A 27,982-nucleotide genomic window follows, 5' to 3' on the forward strand; every position below is an offset into this window, starting at 1 on the left:
ATATAATTGAATCGGCAGATCAGGCAAATATGATCCACCTTACTTTTGATTAATATCGTTGTCTTATCGAGTGACACTCGTAAAATCGAATTAATGACATCTTTACAACAACTAACTTTGATACATTGAAAAATGCTCAAAAATCATGTACAAATGTTCTATTCTTAAACATCATTATTTTGCTAAAAATTGTAGACTTCTCTTTTCCGATGCCGTATTAAAGAGTAACTTTCCTTGGCTGAAAGAGAGTTCAATTCCATTGAGTGCTTAAGAAGTTCATGTATCGTTGTTGACATTCAGATGGTCCCAAATTTAGTGTTTGCATGGGATTCAAGGATAAAACTGCACCAATTTCTGCGTAGGGCATGTGATGATTTATCTCCACCAATCTTTCAAACCTGGCAACAGTAGCAGTACCAGACAAATATGTTGGACCAACTTGGATGTTTGTATATACCTCAAGATCAAGAAACCCACTTCAACAAAATCTAGGGACTGTGAAATCACTGAAAAAAAAGAACTCTTGATTCTTACAATTAATACTTGATTCCCATTGCTTTGGTTCTTTCCACTTCTCTTCGGAAATGGTTATGATCTTACTCCAGCTTTGTAGACATATATGTTGAATTAATGGACCAAAATATGCACTTTGGACAATCAGCTTCTAGCAGTAGGTTACATGTACTGAGCCAACCACTGCTTACACATATCTAGCACGGGAAGTGCATTTGCATGCAGTGCCTGCAAGAAGAATGGTATTAAGTTAAGAGAAATTGAACATTTTATTAGCAAAAATACATTCTACAGACCATGAAAGCGGTAGTAATATTAAAACACTATGTAAACCTCACTTGGCAGTTAATAGAGCTTATTAGTTAATTTTCCATTGGAAAGTCATGAAACATGAAAACAAAGGTGGAGGCCAAAATTGATAGAAAGTTAACCTGATGAGCAACATATTGAACATCAGCAACACTTCCACTCCGTGAAGCAATTTGGAATGCACTTTTTAAACGACCACAAACTACACAAGCAAGAACCTTCCTGCATGCCCAATTCAAAAATAAAATAAACATGTTACAATGGTTGCTGAATAGTTGCAGGGAAAAAACTATGGAGAAGGCACATGGCATCATGTATTGAGAGCATTGTAGCTACAAACTGATTGTCTAGTTCTTTTGAAAGATGGCAATAGACATAAGATTTTCAAATTTTTGTACCTAAATTTTTTTATGGAATTAAGAATGATTTATAAAAATATCAGAGAATTTTTTTATTATAAAAAATCCCAATTAACAAAAAAGAAAAATAGATAAAAGCCCTAACCTGTGGCTGCTAGTTAACATGTCTATCAGACGGTCTGGGCGCTCTTTATGCTTATTGGCGTATACATTTATTGCAGCACCTAAGACCTGCATCATTCAGAACGTTGAAAATATTTCTTAAAGATAAGTTCTCTGGTTACAGTATATAGACTTCCCCCCTGTAACAGGACCAAGAATCACTAATAATAAACCATAAACTCAAGTGGTAAGAAAAGGCACATTTCAATTTCCTTACCTGTTTTGACAATATAAAGCCTAAGTCCATCTATGCCACAACCTCTTTGAAGCTATTTTATAGAGTAAGGTTTTACCATGAACAAAACAATAATTTAAAGCAATATAAAAAAACTGGTGGTGTGATGGGCCATTGACACACATTTACAGGAGAGGAAAGAAACAGAAAGATAGGCCTAACAGGAGAAAAGGGAAGTTGGTTATGAGAGAATGAGAGGAAAAATAAGGGGGCAAGGATGGAAATAGGATGTCGGTTTTTTGTTGTAGAAACTATATTTTTAAGAGAATAAGGGATATGTCATGTGGAGGAGCTTATTAAACTTTTATTCATGGGCTCTATATATAGAAATAGAACTAAAGTGTAACACAAAATTCAAATATTAACATTACCTTAATCTTAAAATAAAACTGAACACATTCTAAATCTAAATGATAAGAATAACATCCTTATCTTTATTTAAACTATCCTAAAATTTAAAACATAATAAAAATTTCAAAAACCTAAATTATTCAAATTCAAATTACAGATATTTAGGCATATATTTTCAACTGGATGAAAGGGAGTGAAGGAATGAAAAAATTGATTGGATTAGAGAAATGACTAATAATATGGAAGGCTGGCAAGAGGGAATTGGAGAATCATGGGCAGAACGATGAGAAGAATGATGTAGGGAAGGAGCTGAAATATGAGGGAATCATCAAAGAATTTAGGAAAGACAAAACCTTTGAGCAGGAGGAGTGGCACTGTGTCCAGTGTTGATTCCTGTTTTCCATGTTCCTTTTTGCTTCTATTTTCCCCTGTATGTCTTGCAGTGTCTTTTAGGGTTTTGTTAGAGAACACCTCTAGTGTAAGGAACTGAAGTCCATTTTTCTTAGTGGAATTTTACCTTGAATTTTAGGTCTATAAAGCTTGTAGAATCAAATACATTCGAAAATAGTTCTAGTCGTTTAACTTTTGAGCCACATTAAATCATTCAACTGAAATTAAAAAATCTCTTTATGAGTAGTAGAGAAAATGAAAATGTGATTAGATTACCTGATCCCAGTCATCGTCATCTATTGTGCCCTTGATGTTTCTAAAGAATTCTGTCAATTGGCTGCCTCTTTTTCTCTCAGCAAGAGATGCAGCAACACCGGCATATATATCAACAGCTGCATGATACAATACAAAAAAACTAGCTAAGTATGCCGACAACACTTTGTGGAGCTAAAAACACAAGACAACAAAACCAGATTGTAAAGAGGAAAATCAATGTTACCAGGAAGATTGAATTCATAGATCAATTGGAATGCCAAATCAAAATTCTTCTCAACAAGAACCTCTGCAATTTTACACCTTCGTCTGAAATTTAAATACATCATGAGTATTTGTAATTATTGTCATTATATAAAACCATGAAATAGAAATATTACATGTCACAACAAGAGAAAGCATTCGCATTTGAATGCATGCAATATGGATAGCGGACAAATCCAAATAACATTCTACAGATAACCTTAGCAGTCATTAAGAACACTAATGATGGTTGACCCTAAAATTATCAAATGACTTAAAAATTCTATATGAAAGTACAACATCAAAAGATACTTGAGATGGAAGATTAAATTCTAAGTTGTTCTAGAATCCATTTAAACAAAAAAATTGTTTTAATCAAACATCTTAGGTTTTAGGATAGATGCTTTATGACAAGGTATCAAACACTTGCCACCCCCATTCTTCTAAATAATGCTATTTCAGCATAAGGTAGGGTGGACATGTGCATTGTCCACGTATTCTTGAGTGAGGGAACATTTTAAATATTTAAAAAATATTCATGTGTTTTCACCCAACAACTTAAGCTTTTACGCAAGTTGATTCAATAGTCAGTTTGAAGTCCCCTATAAATGGTTTGAAAATTTCAGGAGGGTTTATTTTAAAAAGTTGTTAAAAAAAATACATTCCCAAATTTTTTACTGTGAACTTTCAGGGGATATCAAACTAACTCCAACAAAGAGAAATGGATGGTCAAAGTTACTAAGTAAAGCTTAAAACTAGACGAACCTAAAAGTTTCTGGATCATTTGGATTCCCAAAAAGTGAATGTTTCCATTGTGGTCCCTCTGAGTCATTAAAGGATTTAACAACTTCAACCTACAAAACACAACAAATCTGCATAACCATAGGATTTGACAAACAACTGTTGATGAACATATATTAAACAACAGAAAAATTAAAGTGAATTATTCAAGTAGTCCAAAACAAAGAAGCATACATTCCATGGAAAATTATATTAATAAGAGATAGTGCCTTGTCAAATCAAAGCTTCCCAACAAAAACATGTCTACAACTAAGCAGCCACATGTATTTGCATGTTCTTTCAAAGGCATAATACTGTCCATTACCATATACATTGCAAATGTATTTTTTGTTTGTTCTCTGTTGGTTACAGTTAGTTACTAGTCTGTTAGAACTAATTATAAGTGCACTATGGTTAAGTGCTTGTGTGTATAGGTATAAATAATTTCAGCTCACCTAACATTGGTGGCTTTTTTTATTCCATCAATTCAATAAGAACTTTATGTTTTCTTTCTGTCATAGAAATCTATTAGTCTCTAATGTAATTAAGTTACAATATTGGTTTGTCATATTTGTCCTCAGAAACCAATTACTAAATCAGAGATTTCAGTATTGGGTTTGGGTATATCCAATTACCTGGATTGATACCCGAGCAGAAAATTTTACAAGACCTTCTTCTGTAAGCTTTTCAGAGGCACTTTTTCCTCTAAGTCCTTTTGTGACAACCTTAGTAGATTCCCCACCTTTGTGCCTTGCAGACAATCCTTCATCAAAGTGCATCTATATCAATAAGCAAAGAAACACAGAATTATTAACAAAGAACAACATAAATTAAACAAAATTGTGATAATTGATATATAATAAGGTTAATTAAATATCTTTTTATGATTTGTTGCATTATGTTCTTTTAATAATATTTACAAGTGCAAGGATCTGAGGGTGACAGTTGAAGGCCTCTTTTAACTTCGTAAGTCAAATAACAAGGTAGCCAAAACAGAGCATATAGAGAAGAAAAACACAGAATTCAATATTCCTGTAGTTACAAGAATGCAACTTAAAAGTAAAAAACAAGTTGTTTTAGAAAAGCAAGCCAATTACTAGTGATATATTCAATAAAAATAAGCATAAATATCTTGAGCATGCTCAAAAGTTACCATGCTACCTTTCCTTTTTTTAAAATCAAATTATGGACATACCTTGGCATGTTCCAAATGTCTAATGGCTTCCTCTTGTGAAGAAGAATTCACAAACAACTGAATGCAGCAGAGTCCAGCAGCAACATGGTCATTTTTTATTACCTGAATATTGTAAATCATTAGAAAACTAAAAAACCTCCCTTAGAAAAATTTTAAAAATGTTATAAGTTATAAAACATTATATTCAAGCCTGTCATTGTGGTTATGAAAATTTTCATTCCATGCAGAAAATAAAAGTTCCACAAACAATATAGTTTTGTTCCATGCAGGAAATTTTGTATTAACCATGTCGTGTTCTAGTAATGGAAACAACCTCTTTGCTTCCTCGGATAAGGTTGTGCATGAAGGGAAGTTATTAAGTATCCCAAAATGAACACAACATGATTAATATACTGAGCAAATGAATTTGGAAGGGGAAAAAAAGAAAGAATTCCAGGAGCCAAGAGCTTCTTGAAAAAAAACAAAGAATCCAAGTATACAACTCTAAATTGCTGTTTGTGTTCTAACAAAAATAGGCAGACACAATGCTCTCCAAATATATAAAGAAGGTTACTCCACAGTAAAATTTTAGCCTTGCTTCCAATTTTATACCTGAAACCTGTATAAATAATTGAAATGCTTGTGAGTTTCACAATAGAGGCAAATACGAGCAAGGGCTGTCACTGTATACTGATTTACTGCATCCTGGGATTGAGTTGATGACATTCTAGTTGAAAGGACTTCCTCCAAAATAGGCATAGCACCATAAACAATGCATAATTCACACAGATCATCAATTGTTCCATAATCAGTTGCCAAAGAATCTAGTCTTTGGGGTGATGAAGAAGACACTCCACTCGTGATTGATGGTTGTGGTGGCGGTGGGACCTCATCAGGAGGAAAGAACAAGGAGCAAGCATCATGGTAATGACCATGCCTAAACATAAAAGCAAGCAACTGCTGGCGTGCATACTGCAAAATTTGAAACAATTAGGAAATCCAAAAATTTCAAGCAAATTGTAAAGGTTAGAAAGCATTCTGAATATAATAAGATTATACAATATATACACATATATAGCAAAACATAAATCAGAGTAAAATCTTTTAAAATTTTGTTTAATAAAAAAATATTTTTAACAGTAAAACAGAGACTAGCTACATAAGCCCAATAATGTATGAACATTTTTCAAAATGATGTGTAGCTATTTAATTTGACCAAAGATAAAGCAAACTGTTAAATTTATGAGAGCATTTGTTTTCCATTTATTTGCAGATAAGGGAGAGTTACACTCACCTCTTTCAAGTAAGTAACACATTCAGTATATCTAACATTGTCCAGGTTACTCCGAGGACCATCTTCAAAATCTCGACTATACACAGAATTATTATTTGCAGACACTTGTGATCGTCTTGACCTCTCTGAACGGGGAAATGTTGATGGCATGTATAAGATGTTGAGATATGAATCAGCAGAAAGAGAATCATCCAAGATTGTGGGTGCACTTTTAGCCAGGTGTTCATACCTGAAGCAGAAATATAATCAGTTTTTTTTTTTTTTTTTTCTGTGCAATGACCAGGATCTAAAGGTGTCTGCACTTCCAATTTTTTCCCCATTGGTTTCCTTCCTTTTCCCATTATCCCAGCAAAAATTGCAAATACTTTAAAAAAATTAACCAGCTTTACCAGTCAGAAGTCAAAGCATAAACATATTTAGGATTTTAATAGAGTACAGGAAAGCACATGATTAGATGCCAGATAACTTTTTGCTCAAATATGTAACCTAGACAGCCCCATTTAGGTGCAAAATTAGCAGCACTCCCAGCAAAATCCAGTTACCCAACCATCATGTTATCTAACTATCCGAACAACACCTTTAACCAAGAAAAAAAAAGAATATAAATTTGAACAGAAAAATAATACAAATGTTAGAGACATTCTTGACTCTTGAACAAGATATAACAATAAAAACTCTAGTACATTACAGAAAAAAGACAACTAGCATAAATGCATAACATCTTACATAGAACGAACAGCTGAAACATCAACTGGTGGGCCACCTTCTATTGTATTAATAATCTCAAGAATCACAGGTCCAGGATCACCCTTGTGCAATTGAAGAGCTTGCCTGAAATGAAATAGATATGATATTTAATTGTGCTTGAGTCCTGTCACTAAAAATGATTCAAAGCCTTGATGATGAATGAGCAAAAGCATTATCACAAAAAAAAAGGTTAACCTACTTAAATTTCACACGAGCATGTCCGTAGCGCTCCATCCGAATTAATGCATGACCCCATGCATTCCACACTGGGAAGACATCAATCTAAAGGGAAATATTCTTTCTTTAAAACTCATAATAACTTAAATGTAGCAGTTCTAATAAATAAATAAGAGTAGGACTGACAGGCAGGCAATTGGTCTACCTTACACTTTTTGCAGGTGTACACAGCCATGCTATACCGTTCATCTGCAACCAGCCTGTCACGCAGACGGGCGGATGACTGTCCATCAGCGATGTCATCAAGAGAAGCAGCAATCCCTGATCCCAAAAGGCTTTGGAGAAGCTCTGCACGACCCAGCCAGACATCTGCCTGTGACAAGATTTCAGATAGCTCATCTGTGGATTGACTACCCACACTGGAGCTACCAGCATCAGATGATGCATCATCAGTATCTCTATTTCTATCCCAATTACTTGGCAATTCACTACCACCCGTGAGCTTTCTTAGCAGGGATTTAGCATAAACTAGACCCTGCAAATTCAACGTTAATAAATGCATTTTTAATTACAAGCAAAATACTATTGATGGACATTCGCAATGATGATGTCATCTTACTGTGCAAGTAAAACAAATAAACATATTGCTCAAGACCCATCATTATTAACCACTGATGAAAACTAAAATCAATAAATTACTCTATTCCCATTAAATACCTGGACAAATGTTTCTGTAGCATGATATGCTCGCCCAATTGTTTCCATAGATGCATTCTCAGGCAACTGCTGAGAGCTCAAGACATTCTTCATTTGATTAATGCACAAGTCAAGGGCAATTTTGGCAGAGACTGATTCATCAGAACAAAGACCAAGCAGTGCCTACAAAGTGAACACCCAAGCATTTAGCAGAAACAAAATGAGATTTATAAAAACAATACAGGTATATCCTATGAAGACACCAAGCAACAACAATCGCTTCAGTTATCACTATCAGCACCCAGTGACTCCCAACTAGGATGGCTATAATTATATCAGAGCTTAGAAATGCAGAAATATTCTATGAAGTGACAAAAAAATAGCAGTAAATTCTGAATATGATATTTTACTACTAGAATATCAACCCAATGCTATACCTTGAACAGTGTAATGTCAGGGGCACTTTCATATCTGTGAGATGAACGAATGCTTTCATCTTTTAGTGGGTCACCTGTAAGCATCCATTCCTCAGCAATTGAAACGGAAGGAAGCCGCTCTTGCCCATCTGTTGAGAAAGATGAAATATGGTCCTCTTGTATTCCAGTCATTGCTTCCCAAGCAACTCTATCAGAGGGAGACAATCCAGAACTTTTTCTTTTCCTATAAACATCTTTTGGAGCATTTTTGTCCACAGTATTTTTTGGAGCCCATGAAAAAGCTCTCCGAGCCTCTTTTTGTAAGTTACTTAGACTGCTTGTAAAAGATGATCTCTGTGGGGCACCTGATCTTGTCTTCTGCTTTGGTCGGGATCCTGAAACAGATATGCGATGTTCCCTAGGAGGCGAGCTGATACTGACAGCAATAGCCTTAGTTGCATATGTAGTAATTACATGGTTGTCTCGTAGAGAAGGAAACTCCTTTAATATCTACAGAAGTACCAGCAAACATTACATTGAATGAGAGACAAGTAATCTTCTAGAACAGTAAAGAATATGTTGCATAAAATTACAAATTATAAACAAAAACTAGCCATACATAAAGGCAAGGGTATCCTAAATGCTTCACTATCATTGCACATTTGCGTCTACGAAATTTCAATTCTGTTTTTCATGAGGCTTCCAGTACCATTCCTAAACAATATTGTGTTGGAAAGCCGTCTTAATTGCAGTCACCCCTAGCTCACCTTGGTTGTGGCCTCTTTGGAGGTTACCTGAATTGCAGCCTAAAGAGTGGTGGTTTAGTCCTACATGGCTACATCAACTTGAGATATGGCCAAATTAAACTTCATAAGTGGGGGGCAACCCTCACCTTACAAGCCGGTTTTGTAGGGTTGTGTTAGGCCCAAACCCATATTCTAAGAGATTGAGAGATGGAGGGATCATTAGGGAAGATCAAAGAGACAACTTTAGGGAGGATTTTACAATGTGTTACCATCACACATTTTACATGCATTACAAGATCTTGATTTTGACAACTTTGCTATGAATACTTCCAAATAAATTAGTAAATGGAAAGGAAAGCATGCTAGTGAATATTGAAGCTAAAATTGAATTACCAGTGTAGCAGATTGCAATTGCTTTCTCATCAGTAGCACTTCCAAAATCAGATGAGGATGCTCATGCAGGGAAGAGCACCTTTGCTGCCATGGCAAGGGCAAGATAGCCAGCACACGAAGTCCTAAAGCCCATGAATTAAGCCGGGAAATCTCAACATCAGACAGATTCCCTTCTCTTCGCTTAAGGAAGAAGTGAACCTTCAAATAATGCATAGTGAAATGGTCATTTGAGATGAGGACGGAGTTAAAAAAATCTACAAGGACAGTTTAAAGAAATTTATATAATTGAACAGGGGGAAGATAGCTAGATAAATGCTTGATTACAAGAAGTTGCTTTGACCGCAAATTGGGTAAAAGCTGCATTGCACCCATAGCAACTGGCAAAGCATCATCTGTGTCCCTTAACGAAGAAAGAAAGCGTGAGGCTTCAGCTGGCCCTCCTCCATTAAGAGGATCAGCTGTCAGAAGCTTCACAAGCTGCCGCCCCTGCAATTCTCTCCGTAAATCAACTGATAATCCTGCACTTTCTGCCACTTTAAGTGCAGCAGAAACAGCTCCTTTTCCAGCTAACCTAAGTGCCAGCCCCTCTGGATCTTCCTTGCAATCTGCTTCAACCTGAAATACAAACATATTTTAAGGATATGAGCTGCCATAAGAAAAAGGGAAATCGAGAAAGTGAAATATGTTCCTTGAAAGCTAATATATTATTGACATACCACTTACAGGCAGTTCTAATTTAAGCTATCATGTACACAGACAAAACAATATAAACTTCTGGAAAAAATGATAAAACTGGCATGGCATTTCCATATCAGAGATGTAACAGTTCACAACAGAATACAACCTCCTGCCAGCTTGCATAATGATCATCTGCACTCAATATGTGGCTGTACCTCTGCAAAGCTTGTTTCATTTGCAAAACCTAAATATCACAACGAATCATGTCAATTAAGACTAAAAGGCATGGGTATAAGATATGCGGAAAAAGTTAAAACAAGGGTACATGTATGGGAGGAAGAGTATATTATGTATAAATATAAAAATGAATAAACAATTAAGTCATCATTTCATAAATAAATGTAGTAATGCAAAATTCCTTAAGAGGGCATAGGATTTGAAGAAACAAAGTTGCAGTTTATTTAATTTAAAGCAAAAAATGATCTTTTGCATGGCTGCCTTGTACGTGAGTGATGTCAAACTCGTTGCAATTCTTGACCAAGATGTTCCCAAAGGTATTGAATGTAAGAGAAATAGTATTAATACCATTTCTCTTACATTTAATAGCAAAAATGTACCCATGTGCACCCAATAGCCTACATCAGGTACGTACTTTGTACAGATACATAAACCATTTAAGAATATCCAGGAATCAAAGCATAGTAGCAATATTGATATAGCAATAGAGTATTAAAGAAGAATAAGTGGATAACTTCACCTCTTTCCTTGTAGAATCATTCTCAGGAAGATGGCAGCTGCACATTGTGAGAACATCCAAAGCAGCATCTAATTCCCATGAGTGCACATACCTATTATAAATTTTGAAATTAAAAATTGACATCACAGGATAACGCAATCTAATAATTATCATAATTATAAACATGCAATAAATAAAGAGAAAACATTTGAAAGTGTTAGGTGGACACGAGAATAATGTGTTTTACTTGTGAAAAATGAGGTAGAATGGACTGAATTCCTGACCATTTGGTCATACTTAAGCTGTTAGGTGGAGGCTTAGGAATGGCTTCATATTTCTAACGGAAGGAATTGCCAATCACAAGAGTACCCTTGAACAATGCAAGCAGCACACTCTTTCCAACATAATATTATTGCTGAATGTCAAATGGGCCAGAGTAAAAGCCTTAGGCCACTCTCTTTTAAGTGGGATCCACATGAAATTCAGCCAATAATAGTTTGTTGAAAAGATTATTTCAAATAAAGCGTTGCTAGCATTTCCTATAAACCCTTAATCAGATATATAAATTTTCTTCCCACAAAATCATGAAAACCTTAGGGCTACTCTCTTTTTAGTAGGATCCACTCATCCACATGAAATTCACCCAATAATAGTTTGTTGAAAAGAGTAATTTAAAAAGTGTGTTGCTAGCATTTCCTATAAACCCTTCATCAGATACATAAACTTGCTTCCCACAAAATCATGAAAAGGAAATTATTTGCAAACCTCAGTGCTAATCTAGCAGCTAGCTGTTTGTCTTTCAACCTTAGGCAATACTGCCAACTATTGCTCCAAATATTACGTCCTCCAAATCCTTGACGCTGTGCAGAATTTGAATGGATTTCTTCTGTTCGTTCAATGACTAACTGAAGAAGCTGATCAGAGGCCCCATTCCGCAGAAAGCGATCCGAAAGTGCAAGAGCATCCATTAGCTTTCCTTCATCAATTAGTCTAAAACAGAAGCACAAAGAACACTGTAACATGTAAATTGCTAAGAAAGGCAAGTCATAATTATTTAAGCACAAAAACTATGAACAAAGAAAATACAAGAATATTCAGAAAATTGGTAGACACAGATCATGGTTAAAAGCATGCATGTTCTCTACTTATACTTACCCCCATTGTCTTTATCAAACAACACAATTTAATAAAAAGGTTTAACAATGGCATTCTAATTTGAAGTCAATGCAAAGTTCAGATTACAAGAATGAAGCTAAATTGCAATTAAAATGGCATCACTAATAACTAATATGAAGTAACATTGACTAAATCAGGGATGTTTAATGAAACTTGAAAAAAAAAACTATAGTTTGAACAACAATTTGAACTATAATACCGTTCCACTGCCTTTTCATATGGTTGTTCATTATCCCAATCAAAAGAAAGGAAAACTGTGGTGTCAATTTGAGCAGTTTCAGATTTTGAGGAATCAAGCCAGAAATCTGTGGCTTCAATCCCATGGCTATTTAGGTCTGTCAGAGCTACAGGGATTGTACTGCTACTAACAATGTCATCAGCGTCTGACTCTGTCTCAGTGTCATGTTCACGAACTCTCTTAACAGAAGTTCTTGCTTCAACATTGCCGTCATCGACTGTTTGATTAGCAGTTACAGCAAATTCTGACACTCGATGGAGGTTAGTTTGCATCTGTATCCATCTGTTCAGAGTTGGGAACCTGCACATCAGGAGAAAAGGTTAAACTAATTATTCAATAACACTGTCTGATGGCATGCAACCCCTGTGGCTTCTTTTAAGTAAAAGAATTTATAGAAGATAAGAAGCACAATGAAAAAAAAATTCCATAGAGGCAAAATGAGTCCCCAAAATCAAAAAAGGGCACAATGCTAACATGAGATGTGGGCAAAGAAACGTATGGAGAAAATCTCTAGCATTATGCTCCATCCATAAGCACCAAAACCCCACAAAGAGATCACATTATGAAAGGATCTGAAATATTTCCTTCCATCTGAAAGGATTTACTAGAAAAGCTTCAGAAAAAGTAAAAACTACTATGACCTACTAAAATAATTCTTAATTGACATACCCCAACTCGTACATTCATCATATAAAGTTATGAAATGGTAGATGTATAATGTTATTTATATCTGAAAAAAAAAACTGTAAATTGTGCATTTGTGAACATGGTATACAAAAGAAAATACTTGATGAAAAATTTATCGCTATTAAAAAGAATAAGAGTTTTAATATTTTGCATTAATGATTAAGTATCTAAGAATATTAAGATTCAGACTAAACATTGTACATATGAAACTGCCATGCCAACCAATACACACACATAGGACTGCTACCTTTCAGATTGATCAAGAGCAAACTCATAAAACAACCGATCTGCATCAGGAGCCTGTAGTAATCCATCACTCAAGGAACTTGAAATTGATGAGCTACTGCTGTTGTACAGTATACTACTCCCAAATACACACGCTAAAACAGCCCTCACTGGGGATATTTTTGCCAAATGTTTCACCACATCCAACTGGAGAGGGTACAAAGCCACTCCAGGCGTTGCTGAAGAGCGGCAATAGCAATTAGGCTTTGCATCTTTTGATGAGGGAGACAACACTTTATTGTCAGAGCTACTTTTAGGGAATGTAGGAACAACTGGAATGCATGCCCATCCATGTCCAGACCGAGGAGGATAAACTGGAGGCACACATGCAGAAATCACCTCGTGTACAAAATCAGCATACATAATTTCAGCTACCTTCCCAGCTGCATCAGTACTGCCTCTTTCAAAAACAAGACGGGTCAAAAGCTGCAAGATAGAACAGTAAAACATAGGCAATCAAACCAAAGCTAAATATGCTCAATACATATAACACGAAAATTTATAATAAAAAAATGACACAAAAGGAGATGACTTCACAAAGAAAAACAAATATTAAACACTTAGCCTTTATTTATATGTGAGAGTGCTGAAATGGTTGCAGAGGTAAATACAAATATTGTCAATATTGAACATATGTAATAATAAAGCATGTTTTTACTTTATTTCAAAATAAAAACTATATTGTAAATATTGAACATATGTAATAATAAAACATGCTTTTTACTTTATTTAAAAATAATATACTTCAAAATTTTGCAAAATTCCCATGTGTTTCTACAATTGCAGTACAGGGTTTTTTTAACATCAAAGGGACAATTGTTTCAAAAAATTAAAAATATGGGCAAGTCGTGTTTCAAAACACAACTTGTGATACATAAATAGTACATACACGCACACAAATATACGTGTGTGTGTGTGTGTGTATCAATTTAAATTACAGAAGTTGAGGTTTTTTTATATAAAAAAAAAAATCACAACAGAAGTCATGATGCAAATCATGACTATAAAAAAAAAATTAAAAAAAGGTCATGTTTAAAAATATGACTTTTGTAATTTAAATTAAATATATATATATATATATATATATATATATATAACAAGTCATGTTACAAAACACGACTTACACTTATTCGTAAATTTTTTATAACTTACCCATTTCTGTATATTTTAAAAAAACAAATGTACAATTGCTGCAGTACAGAGGGGTCAAAGAGAGATAAGAATAACTTCTGGTTGTGAAAATAGATCTGATGTCATGTGCAACAGAAACTTGTTTAAGATATTCATAATCACAGTAGTTGTCATGTCTAAAATAAAGCACTGTCAAATAATTTAAATATTTTGAGAACCTTACATCCTTAGGCCACTCATAAACAATGGAGAAAAAGTTAAAATCATGAGTAGTATCAGTCCCATCAACTATATCACCAATTGCAGCAACATGAAGAATGAACTGTGACAGATAAGTCATGGGTTTGCCACTCAAGGGAGCAAATATTCTCTTCCCAGAATCTTTAATGTCATAACCAGTGGACTGCAGGGTAGACTCTCCTCCAGTAGAACTTAACGGTATTTGTTTAACAACTCTTAACCCAAGCCCAAGTACAATGTCCTTGTCACTGTTGGAAATAACACCCTGATCAGCATACAATCCTTCACCTCTAGTAGTACTTGGTTCAGTTTCTTCATCGGCAACAGCTCTTGCAAGGTTATGGAGCTTACCTGATTTTAGTATAAAATGTATTATAATCATATAAGTATATCACATGGTGAGTATTAGAGTAGTAGAAAGGGAGGTGCAGTATTCAACTGTATACTCACTTAACTATGACAGTTACCAAGTTAGTTCTAAGTTAAGTGTCAGTGTTAGTTGAGAGTTTGTTAGAAGGTTAGTTAGTAATAACTAACTGTTCTAGAACTCTATATATACTTCTCTTTGTAACAGAAATCAGTTGCCCAATCATAATAACATTTTCTGATTCTAAAAGTTCTTTCTCTCTTATTCTCTTTATCTCATCTTCTTCAATTCTGTTAAGAACTCTTTTAGTGAGCAAAGAGTCTACCTTATTGCCAGAATTAATATTAAGAAAGAAGAATAAAATACCCATACCTATAAGTATAAATTTTTTCCGAACAACAACACCATTAAAGAAGAAAGAAAGAGATACCACTCAAAAACTGCCGCTTGCCCATATGAGCATCTTCAATCATCAGATGTAGCAAAGCAAGAGCACGCTCCCTCTGCTCTTGCCGGTGGGACTCTTTCGATGATGTGATGACAATTTCCCCAGATAGGATTTCCTGAAGTGTTGGAGGATTTTCCTGGAGGAGTGAATCATATAAAAACCATAACAAAGATCACAGCCTTCTTCACAGCATTTGTATGTACTACTTTGGTATGGCATTTGTATATACTCTCAATAGGATAGGAGCATAAAAGTATAGGTGGAATTTTGGCGCAATCTCCACAAAATGTAAGGCGAAAATCACAATAAAAAGGAAATTGAAAATGTTAATAAACTGCAGATGACAGAGGGAACTAAATTTGCATTGCTCAGTGAGAGAGTATTGAACTCTAAATTAATCGCTCAGAGAACCTATGATACCGTGTCAGGCAATCACATAACTTCAAAAACTAAAACTGTTAACCGAGGCCAAAGAAAGTGTTTTGTATCTGCATATACAATCACCATAATGGAAATAACAAAAGCTAACATAGTAATATAGTTGGCTTGTGCCACTGCTTAAAATCAGAATAAGGAACTATAGCTTGCAAATTGTAAGGGACATTCTGGTTTTCTTGAAAGTGATTCTTACACCATTAAATAATATTCAAGTCCTCACCTGCTCCAAGAACTTCTGTAAGCGCTTCAGAAGACGCCCTGACACAGAGATGACTCCCACTTCAAGGATCTGATCCCAATACGTGGAGCCAACTTTGGGAGATCCTCCTGGATATATATCAGATAACATATTTTCGGCCTGCGCATTGTATGGATAATAAAAAAAAACAACATGAAGTCAACAGGACAAAAGCTTATAAGAGTAAAGGACCAAAGAAGGATTAGATATCAATGTGACTCAACAGCTTATCATGAAAATAAAATTTGCCAAGTGGGTTACATTCTTGGTAAAAAATTACCTAACAGTACAATGAATACTTCTACAACGGTTAGTTCCAGACAATATGAAAAATTTTCCTACTTTTTTTACTCTAACATAACAATCTCTCCCTTGTTTACAACTTCCAAGTTCTTCCATAAAAAGAAGAAATAAAACTAATGACAAGAATTGGCTTCACCCTATTCGTTAATGTATGTTGAGATCCTCACATCGACTATAGATATGGCTAAAGAACTTATAAAAGGTTTGGACAATCCTCACCTCATGAGTTAGATTTTGCGGTTGAGTTAGACCCAACCTAAATCCAATATGGTATCAGAGCCTACCATAGATCTGATATTGGGCCACCATCAATTGTCCGAAGAAATACCTGGTCTCGTAGCTTTCTCAATGCAATATTAAAAAATTCAGTCCTACAATCTTAACACTCCAGTTGTCTAATCCTAGGTATGAGAGGTGTGTTGAGATCCCACATCAACTATAGATATGACTAAAGCATATAAAGGCTTGGACAACCCGAAGAGAAATACACATTCTACAACTAGTCAACAAGCTTTTCTAAACCTACAATCCGTAAACTTCTACAATGTCAATCAAGTCCTTAATTAGGTGTGTCATGGCAATCTCTTTTATTCCTACTTGATTTCATCTTGCCATTCTCCCTTCCCTTTAGATAATCTAATTTCTTTTGTCAAGGGGGAAAAATAACATGAGTGAAATATATTGAAGAAAGATAGCAGCACCTGTTTAAGTAATTGCAGAGACATCTTTGCTGACTTAGCAGAAGTTGCAGCAACATCAATACAAAGAAGAATCTGGCAAGAAATTCACGTTCTCAGAACGAACCATACACAAAGCATTTTGTCCCTTCTCAGTTGAAATAATAAAGTCTAAATTGTTCTCTTAACATTTTAAGCACTTACTGTAGCCAAGAGACCCAACTGGGAGCATAAAGAGGAAAAATCTAGATCCTGTACAAGGGACACCACATCATCAACCTGCATACATGCAACAAAAGTATATGTATTTCTCATTCATGACAAGCAATTAGAAACCGTTAAGAATGTAATGCAAAGAAAGTCAAACAAATTATTGCAACCATGACTAGTCTCAACTGAGTAGGTAATACTGAATCAAGAAGTATATTTTGTTACATAAAACAAAAGGATTGGATAATTTGAAAATGATAACAGCATCTACATATCTTAGCATATAATACAAAACCCATAAGAATTACGCTCATTAAATTGCTCCATACATCAAGAAAAAGAAGCAAAAGGGTGTGGAGAGAGACAAATCATACAGACCAATGATTTGGGAAGGGGGTATCCTGCCTATCAAGCTTACAGCTTATGACCATTTTAACAACCAAAAATAATAAAATCATGCCTCACACTGCTCTTTCTCCTTAGTTGTGTTAGGTGCAATCCAGTTTTGAAAGAACACAGCACTTCTACGTTGCAGTCACCTTACTTTTGAACAATCTCTTTGTGGTTATTATGATCACTGCGTATAAGCAATTTTTGTTGGTTAATTATAAATGTCTTGGCAGAATTAGTGCAACTGGTTGGAGCACAACACGCATGAGGGTGTCTCCTTGCCCTTAAATCTGCTATGGAATATGACCATAATTTTTTAGCTCCTGTTTGGTGTCTGCCCATGGATGTTTTAAGGGTTTAGCCGTCTCTGATATGTGGTCTACCTACTCCAAAACCTTTCCTACAATCATAGGCCTTCACAAGACTAAACTTAATATCAAACATTCAAACCCTTGCCATTTCTTTATCAAACACCAAACTTCGCTTTTGTTTGTAGTCATCCTCCAAAGCAGGTTCAGTTTGGGCACAACTTTCCATGTATATTTCATTGTCAGTCTGCTACTATTTTATGGGCTAATCTGTTTGGAGCACTTGGCAATTACCATGAGTCCTTTGACCTAGGGGTAGTTTCTCATAAGACGTTTGAAGGGTTTTGTCAAGAATGAGAAGGCCAAAACACTATAGTAGTGTACAATTTGTGTGGTTATATGTATTATTTGGTTGGAAGAAGCCAACATTTGCAAGGTTGTCTTGTTGCACTTACAAAAGGTATAGGGTAGGAGTGTTATTAGGATATCTCATTGCTGCTCTACCCAATTTTTTAAAGTAAGCTTCTCTGTCGCTTTGTATACAGAGATGAATTGAATTTTTTAGCTTCATTCACCTCCCCTGTGGTATTTTCATTTTTCTTCTCATTGAGTTTCACCTCATGCCTCAGAAAAGAATGGCAACTTGCAAGAAAATCACTTTCAGAAATGTAAATAGCATCTAGTAAAGGAACACATGAGGTAAATATTGCAAAATCAATTACTAGGTCCTGCACAAATGTTTCAATAACACATTGATATGACAGAAAAACTCAATCAAAACCATAAGAACATACAGATGGTGTTTTGCAGGCACTATCTACCCATTCAGCTAACTCAAGAGTAGCTTTATCTTCGGCAGATAATGAAAATCGATGAACAGCTTCTTCTCCTATATCAAACTTTGCTTTCTGCATGCAACTGCAGAAGAAAAAACAATATCAAGTTTTTGGAGACAAAAAAGACCAATTAAGACATAAGTACATAGAAGGAGGACAATAAATTTTCCCAAACAACAAAAGAAAGAAAACCGGTAATAGAAAATTACTCCATAGATATTTAATACTCTTAGCAAAATCTATTACAGAAGAACCAAGACCAAGAAAAGAAACCAGAACTAAAAACTATAAATTGCATCAACAGGGAAGAGTAAATCACTCTCTCGCTGCAAAGTGCAAATGCAAGAATAAAAACTCCCATCATTTAGTGAACTACTCTCTCCATTCTTTCTTATGAGACCAACTAACTAATTCACAAAAATTAAGAAATTAATTAATTTAGTTACTAGCATTAAATTTGTCCTAAATTTACATATTTTTTCAAAATTACCCTTAATATGAATGAGATATACTCTTATTCTTTTTTCAAATATTTTTATTGACTTTTAATCTCTCTCATCAACAATATATTAATTGCCTTAATTTTTATTGGCTATGTATATGAAGGGACAAAGTACAGTTTCCCAAAATTCTCTCTATACAAGACAAAGTTAGACTCCAAAAGATCCTTAAGACATCAATGTATTCCCACATGCTATTTATAGACCTCAGAGAAGTAACTCATAAATACAGGTATTTTTATAAAAAATAATAATAATAATAATAAAAATAATGCAAAAGACATTCTAGATTGGTTCTTATAAAAATGACCAAAGTCCCTGAACATTTTCTCCGTTACCACTTTTAGTCCCTACCATCAGACAGCAACGTTAATTGGTAACATGACAACAATGTTGCTAGCTCAGTGACTTGTCACATCATTTTTATAAATGGATCATCATCTTGTTAAACCTACTTGAACCAAATTGAACCTACTAAATAAATTAAGGGCCTGTTTGGGGTGATTTTTAGTTTTGAGTTTCAAAATTTTTAAAAATAACAACCAGTTTTAGTTTTTAAAAAAATAACCAATTTTTAAAATATGATTAAATTTCAAATAAACTCATTTTGAAAGTTGCATATCGTATTAAAATTAGTTTTTAAGAGTGTTTTTGTGTGTTGGTGACAACAATGGTAATAGTGGTGATCAACAGTAGCGGCGACGATAAAGATGTCAGTGGTGGTCGCGGTGACAGTGGAGGTGACATTGGTGGTGGTAGCCAGTGGTGGCGACGTTGGTGGTGGCAGCCAATGGTGGCGACATTGGTGTTGGTGGTGGTGGTGGTGGTGGTATTAGTGATGATAGTGGCGGCGACATTGGAGGTGGTATTAGTGGTGGTGGTAGTAGTGTCGGGGGTGTTAGTGGCGATGGTGGTGGCAATGAAGGTGGTGGGGTGGCGGTGGCAGCAATGTTGGTGGTGGTTGTAGTGGCGGTGATAGAGATGGTATTGTTGGTAGTGCTGGTGGTAATGAAGGTGGTTTGTTGGTAGGTGATGAAGGTGGTTTGTTGATAGTGGTGATGGTGGTGACAATGACGGTGGTGATGACATTGAGGGTGGTGGTGGTAGCAATGCTAATGATGATGGTGATGTCAATGGCAACGATGGTGGCAGTGACAGTGGTGTTGGTGGTGACACCAAGTGGTGGCGGTGATAAAGGTAGGCGTGGTGGTGTTTATAGAAATGCTGGTGACTATGGTAGTGGTGGCAATAACGAAGGTAGTATTGCTGGTGGTAGCGTTGATAGTGGCAATGGTGGTGACAACGATAGCGGTGGTAACAACACAAAATGTCATTGTCAAATGTGAGAAATGTGTGTTTTTAAATTAAAAACCAAATTCAGAAAACCTTTTTTCTTGGTTTTGAAACTGAGTGTAAAAATATTTTGAAAATGATTTAAAAAGCATTTCAGCTCCATTTTTGCCAAACACTTTTTGTTTTGAGAATTGCATTTGAAACCCAAAAACTCACAACCACCCCAAACGGATCCTAAGGGACCAAAAAAGTATTTTAACAAAACAAAAAAAAAAGTTACAGTGACTATCTCGTTAGACTCCTTGATGGCATAACAAGTCACTGGATTACCAACGTCATTGTCACCTTAACCGTTAATGTTGTTACTTGACAACAAAGATTAAAGGTGTTAACAGAGAAAAGGTTCAAGTACTTTGACCAGTAAAAACTTAGACTAGGGACTAAAAGCATAAATTTGAAAAAGTTTAGGGGCCAAAAAGATAGCAAACCCTTTCATTAGCAAGAGAAAAAAGTTAAACAAAGTTATTGTGGTTATGCACCTTTCATGTGTTCTCATTACAGTAAAATAAACATTTTGTTGCACATTAATTGTATTTTATGCATTAGAAATGGGTAAAACTCACAGGTTGAGTAGCTTGGAGGGAGCTGCACGTAACACTGTTAGTGCCTCTTTCCATCTCCATTGGCGTTCAGATAATGGTAGTAGATGCTGCAAAATTGACAAACGCCATTCCCATTCTTCAATGAAACGCTTTGAGATTGAGATTCTCCACTCAAGGGCCTGTCTGCTGGTTGTGCTTACACCATCATCTAGTGTGTTTTCTAATTCAATCATAGAGGATGGAATATTATGACGCAATATATCAAGTAGCAAACCAGTAAAAGATATAACCATTTTATTCCCCCTTTCACTTCCAGTTGAACAACTATCTTCTGAAGACCATGCATTGGATAATTTAAAATTGCTTCCTGGTAATCCACAATGCATCAAGTTAACAGAGATATTATCCATATGCAGCATTGAAATGATGACGTTCACCATCAAAATCTACATCATTGAAAAATTGGCATCAGATAAGTACGGTATAATAATAACTGGAAAAGGAAATTATTAGTCTTAGAACATTTGATATAAACACTTTAAACATCAGAATTTAAAGAAGATCAAACATCATGTAAAATGCAAAACAATGTCACACAGACCCTTTTCTTTAGATGAATCATACCACATAAAGATTACTTGATAACTTTTACAACAACTAGTCACTAATACATGGTATGTTATATCCTACATAAACTTTTCCCTTACATTTATTTTAATGAAAACCAATTAACTGCAGGATACAAATACAACATATTTTTTTTTTCAATTTTAAAATGGAAGTAATATTAGAGAGGAAGAAAGAAAGGCAATTAGCAAAATATCCTAATACAGCACATAGCACTCGCTACTGGAGAGATGTTTCATCTAAGTCAGGAGGGAAAAAACAATCCCAAAAGAAAAATATAGAAAAAATTAAAAATACATGTGTGGACTGAGGAGGATAAAATTATGAGAAAATCTTGGTATACAGAACTACATGAAGAAAACTGCTTGCAATGATCATCATCCGGAGATGGGACCAATTAGACAAATTTGAAAAAATAACTGAAAAGGGACTAACCTTGCGCGGAAGATTACTAATTGCATCCAAATGGTTCTGCAAGTCCTTTAAATGAAATAATGGCAAATCTTGGTGGGTTTCAACTTCGCCAGACACACTCCTTTCCATTGCTCCTAAAGCAAGAACAGTTGATTCTAAAGCATAACGCATATGCATGAGTTCTATATCTTGCTTCCTATGTCAAAAGAAGGAAATTCAGAAAAGCAAATAAGGCTTAAAGAGCAAAATAAACATCATAGTAATCATAAGAGATTATGAATTTGAATGCTTAATGTCAAGAAAGTGTGGCCACACAAGTACGGCTTACACCCAATCCAGGCCATCAGATTACTTGTCAATATGTGCAAAAAAGTGGTGATACAGTTGAGACAAATCCAAAGGCATATCAAATGGTGCAGAAAAGATCTCACATCAACTAGAGTAAGGCCAATGTAGTCCTTATAAAGCTTGAACAATCCTTGCCTTACAACGCAGTTTTGTGGGGTGAAGCTAGGTCCTATACCCAAATTCTAAAATGATATCAAAGTCAATCCTAGATCCACTATTGGGTCACCCATACTTGTCTATGCTCTATATGTCTACTCCTAGGCATGAAGTGTTGTTACTAGGGCACCCATATTTGTCCACACTCCAGATGTTCAGTCCTAAGCATGAGGGAGGGTGTTGAAATCTCGCATCAACCAGAGATATGACCAAGTCCTTATAAAGCTCGGGAAATAATCACCTTATAAGTCGATTTTGTAGGGTTGAGGTCCTAAGCCCAAAATCTAAGACTTACATGTTAGTTAGGATAGTTGATTGAAGAAATAAGGCATCTTGCCTATAAATAGGGAGGAGAGAGAGATCCATTGTCTAAACTTGAGAGAATTGTGACCTTTGGGCATTGGGAGGTGCAAACCATTGAAGTTTAGCCATGTCAGTTTTTTTTCTGTAAATTGAGGAGTTCTTCCCTGAATTCCCTGTTGTTAAGTTAATATTTAATGTTTCTCACTGTTATGATACCAGTTCTATCAGCTTTGGACTTTGAAAGATATTTTTATATATATATTCAACACTTTCATTTCACTTTTCTCTTAAGCTCTTTATAAAATTTCCTTTTCCTAAAAGAAAAAAATAAATGAATGGTACATCTAGGATAGGAAATAGATTTCTTTCTTTATTTTCCAATCAAAATGTAAGTTTATTAAGTACAAACACGCATGCAAACAAGACAACAAAATGAATCCTCACTTCTCAGTACCAATTGACTGGTTGATTGTTTCCGAAATGAAAATATTTCTAAAAAGTATTCCTTTTCTGGTTAATCTTTATGAAAAATATACTCTTATAATGATGTGTCTTACTGAATTGACAAACAAACTCAGTACAAACAGCCACTTGGGAAATATCTGTCTTAATATCAACATGACTCTAAAAGCAAACACTGAGAGAAAAGACATCATAAGCACACCTCTTCCTGGCTTCTACAGTAGAAGCAATTGGCTGCATACTGATCAAATCAATGGCTTCCTGGAATTTTATGCCTGGAACAACATCAAATAGTACCTACAGAGAAGATGATGCTATCATATTTAACATTCAAATTTCATAGTATAATAAATCTAAAATAAATTCTCAAATATTTCATTAAAAAATTGATGTTATTATCAACTTTTGATATATTTTCCTTTAAAATAAAGGCTGCAATTTTATAGTGATTAAGTTCTATTTAAGGCTGAGTAATTGTCCTTTATGATTTTACATATCAACAAACATAATCTTTCCTAATCAATTCTCTTTTCATCAATAAATATATATCCGCTATGTAAACGTCAAAAGTACAATATTGTCAAATAGCATCGATAAATTTGCAGCCACATGATAGTTTACACACTGTTACCAAAATAAAGAATGAATGTATGTTACCATCCAAGATCATTGTAATTGTAATAATAAAAATAAAGGCAGTCCCAGCAATTGCTGCTATACTTACCATCATGTAAAAAAAAAAAGCATAAAGTTCAAATATTCAACCGCATCCCATAAAGAAGGAACTAATTGAGTGAAAAGAGGAATAAGATTACATATGAGCAAATCACATAAGTAATTTTTTATATACAATTGTAGCCCTTCCAAAGAAAGGCAAGAACTCCAAGCATACTGATACAATGCCCATCCATTTGACATAAAGTATTACCCGAAGAGGACTCTGGACCGAAAGTCGTTCCAGCACAAAATTCTCAACAAAAGGATCAGAATAAGTATCTTCGTCTCTAAATTCCAGTTGCTCTTTTCCAGAAAGCATTAATGAGAATTTTGAATTCCAAGGCTGGCCAGAATTCACACAGGCAACAAAAGAGGCAAGATCAAGCTGATAACACAAGGTATCACATAAATGCTCCACACAAGTCATCTGCCAGAAAATTAAATCAGTTTTTTCAGCAAAGTTTCCCACCTTTTCATTCATTTAGTACCATAAAAACACATTTTGAAACATGAAAGGCGAAAAATACCTCATCTGTTTTATTACCATAAGGAGAAGATTCTTCAAGCCGAATAACTTGTGACTTACTTGTCCAGAGAAGTTGCATTAATTTCCTCCGTGCTGCTATTTTACCAGCCAAAAAATCCCAACCCATGGTCGCTACCAAAGGCTGAAGTAGTGGAAACAATTGGAGGACCTGCCACAAACAAGAAGTGCCTAAGTAGGGAGACTTATGTTGGAAATTCATGTAACAATTGATACAATATCAACTTTTATACAAATGAAGATACATAGAGACAACAAAAATGGGTACATACATTGCCAGCTACATCCAGCTGCTCCCTCTTCACAGCAGACAGGGCAGTATCCATAATACACTCAAGAACATGTAGTCCAGAAACACGAGCATAATGATACATATCTGTCTTGCAATATCTGATTACCTCATTCAGGAATAATGCCTTATCATCTGAATTCTTACCAGACTTCACTTCTTCCAAATATCTTTGAAGACGTACAAGAGGATGTGGAATGAAGTTTTCAGTTTGAACTCTATCCATTTCAATCTCTTCAGACAATAACTCGTCATGAATGCTCTGAAGAAAAGCATTTAATATAAAAACAAACAAAAAAAATCTTATTAAATGGCTATAGGGGGGCTCTATAGGTTTAAACTTGTATTATCAATGGTTAGCCACTTTTTTTAAATAAAGGAATAGAATAAACCCCATAATAAAGTGAAAAACTGAACTGATACGAGTGATTGTGGAATCAATTTCTCCAAGTTAGTTTCATGGAGGGAGGAAGAGGAAGACAACCGAAAATGTATTGATGGTTTTCAGTAAAGGACCTTATTTACCAGAAGTTGGAATGCTTTAATAAATCATCAAAATGACTCTTAAAAGACCATACGCATTTCCAGAAATTTCTGCTTGCCTGAACAATGGTTTAGCATGCTTTCTTTAACATGAGGTGTTTCAGAATTATATGATTCTTATTATTTTGTGATTGGGTCACTTTGCCACTTCCTGAATGTTAATTAATTTACATATGAACAAGCTTAGAGATAAAACTCTTGAGCAATGAAAGAATGTGATAAGATAAATAAATCCTATACCATGCAGCAATCGAAGTATGCTACTAACGGAAGGCTTTGTTAACATAATATCTTCAGGAAAGAATTATACAAATGAAACCCTAGGAAGAAAGAAGGGAGACTGACCTGCAACATTTGAACAATATCACTGCAATTTGATGAAATGGCTTCACTATAAATCTGTAGCAATTGATTGCGCGTGTCCCCAATCTTCTCACTTCTTGATAAGACAACCTTCAGAAGATCTTTCAAAACTATGCTACAAAAGAATTAGAAAACAAGCGGGTATGAACATCTAGGACACGAAAATGTTGCAAGGGAACTAAAAAAGCAAATATAATACAATTAATTAAGAAAGAATAAGAAAGATCCTTAACTACTTAAAAACAAATAAAAGAATGGCATGTGATTTATCATTCATTCAAGACACTGATTATATCCATGAAAAAGGGAGGAAAAGCCCAGAAAAACACAGGAACATTGTAAACTTACACGCAATTGGATAGGAATTAAATATTTCCATGAATCCTCCAATTTGGAGAATAGGGTTTGAATTATTGAATCTTTAAGGGTGCTTAATCATGGGTCATGACTGGTTTTACATGAATTTAAATTTAAATTACAAACATTCAAAAAGACGGGTACCCTTACAACTGCTTTCTCGAGCTACGTTGCCTCAGTGTCTTCTTTTACTTTTTTATTTTTAGTAAAATTTCCTAACCTCCTCTCCTCCCAAACATACCTCAACTCCTTTCTTTCTATTATCCATTCTCCTTTTTCCTAAATAATAATGATGATTTTGAGAAAAGAGTCCACCATACCATTGAACATACAACTAAATAAGAATGAATTGAATAAATATACATTATTTGCTTACTGTAGAAGTTTTCATAGTTCAAATAAAATCTAGAAACAAAAGTACAAAATCTATTCCCAAAATAGATTTATGGCTTCCTGTTCCTGAAGTTGACGATACACCATTTTATTTTATTCACTCAATATCATAAGGGATTCTCCTAGTGTGATAAGGCTTGAATTGCTGGGTTTTTATTTTTATCAACAAATGTTAATTGTTAGCTTTTGTTAGCGATGGGATTCGAACCAGCGACCTCTCCCCTTTCCCTTCTCCCTTCACCACTAAACCAACTTTATATCTCCATGTTGTTGTTGTTATAATGTCAAAAGGGAAACTAATTTCTTCATTAAAGAATAATCCGAATTCCCTAAGCAAATGCATGCATATCAAGTTCAAAGACAAAAGGCAGGGACAATTCACTAGACAAGAAAGACATAAAACAAAACCACACAAGTTGCATGTGTTTGCAAAAGGGAATGAAGTAGGGGCATACCGGTACTCAGATTGCTCCTCAATTCCATAATCAAAATGCAGAAACCGTATATGAGAAACAGCCCCTTCTGCATCACCCGATTCAAGACTCTCTCTCATAGCATCCAAATGAACGACCTGAACCGTCCTCTGTATCCCGCGAAGCACCTTAACATCCTCCTCTTCCAACTCCTCACTTCCCTCACCCGAATCCTCACTCTCCCAGTGCCTAATTTGCCTGTGTACATTCACACAGAGCGCGTCAAAAACACGCGCGTGTTCCAAAATCAACTTCCTCAGACTCGTAAACTCTGCTTCTTCAACCACAGTAGCAGCATTCCCATTCCCACTTCCGATCCCGTCAATTTCATTTTCACCATCCGCGTCCACTCTCAACCTCTTCACGCCCAATTCCAAAACCCTATCCAAAACACTCCTACAATTCCCCCATTCTCCATCACACTCGGACACTAAATCGATCAAATCCTGAACTAGAAGCAGAAACTCGGCGCGCAAACGCAGCGTTTCCTCGTCGAAGTTCCACGCGGAGGAGGCGTTGTCCATTTGCAGCAATTCGAGCGTGGATAAGAAAGTGAGAAGCGCGGGAGAGGGACACGAACTCGACCAAGCGACGTTGGGAACCCGACCCGATCGCGCGACGATGGTTTGGAGGATATCGCGGGCGAGGTCGCGGTTTCGCGCTCGGAGGGCGAGGAGGACGCCGCGCAGGGGCTCGAATTGGGCGAGGTGGAGGTGGTTCGCGACGAGGCGAGAGAGGATTTCCGTTTCTCTCCCCATTGTGCTGCGATGATGATGATGATGATGATTGCGATTTCACTGCATCGGAAGCTGCTGGGTGAATTTGAGGCGTGTGAATTTTCTGCTTGGCTCGCCACAAGATGAAGGTATGAAACTGTGATGATTGGAATTTAAGAAAGAGTGAGACAGAAGGGTTGGAACCTGAAATGAAAAGAGTATGAAACTGTGAGATGTC

At 35.5% G+C, this 27,982-nt stretch overlaps 1 protein-coding gene across 4 annotated transcripts; it reads right to left on the reverse strand.

The window, feature by feature from the left end:
• Window positions 1-3: 3 nt before the first annotated feature.
• Window positions 4-27,976, reverse strand: LOC100813647 (uncharacterized). Of its 4 annotated transcripts, none has more exons than XR_414615.4 (37): window positions 27,011-27,976; window positions 25,788-25,920; window positions 24,883-25,161; window positions 24,594-24,761; window positions 24,278-24,493; window positions 23,552-23,646; window positions 22,102-22,276; window positions 21,061-21,485; window positions 18,603-18,726; window positions 17,105-17,179; window positions 16,925-16,996; window positions 15,903-16,040; window positions 15,227-15,380; window positions 14,413-14,780; window positions 13,021-13,484; window positions 12,048-12,386; window positions 11,438-11,662; window positions 10,694-10,784; window positions 10,103-10,180; window positions 9,583-9,873; window positions 9,259-9,456; window positions 8,141-8,629; window positions 7,725-7,886; window positions 7,213-7,542; window positions 7,030-7,112; window positions 6,810-6,914; window positions 6,084-6,312; window positions 5,402-5,761; window positions 4,811-4,912; window positions 4,251-4,394; window positions 3,601-3,689; window positions 2,819-2,901; window positions 2,596-2,711; window positions 1,327-1,412; window positions 945-1,044; window positions 535-741; window positions 4-398 (listed from the first exon to the last, which is right to left on the reverse strand). XR_414615.4 is itself a non-coding variant. In XM_014776218.3 (36 exons), the coding sequence occupies exons 1-36, from the start codon at window positions 27,784-27,786 to the stop codon at window positions 676-678; spliced, it is 7,428 nt and encodes a 2,475-aa protein (XP_014631704.1). In that variant the 5' UTR covers window positions 27,787-27,976; the 3' UTR covers window positions 4-675. The 4 variants fall into 4 exon arrangements, 1 of the variants encoding a protein (XP_014631704.1); XR_414616.4 differs by having other exon boundaries at window positions 25,788-25,915; window positions 27,011-27,225; XM_014776218.3 differs by having other exon boundaries at window positions 4-741.
• Window positions 27,977-27,982: the final 6 nt, after the last annotated feature.

Source organism: Glycine max, chromosome 6, assembly GCF_000004515.6.
Source record: "Glycine max cultivar Williams 82 chromosome 6, Glycine_max_v4.0, whole genome shotgun sequence".
Taxonomy (NCBI): domain Eukaryota; kingdom Viridiplantae; phylum Streptophyta; class Magnoliopsida; order Fabales; family Fabaceae; genus Glycine; species Glycine max.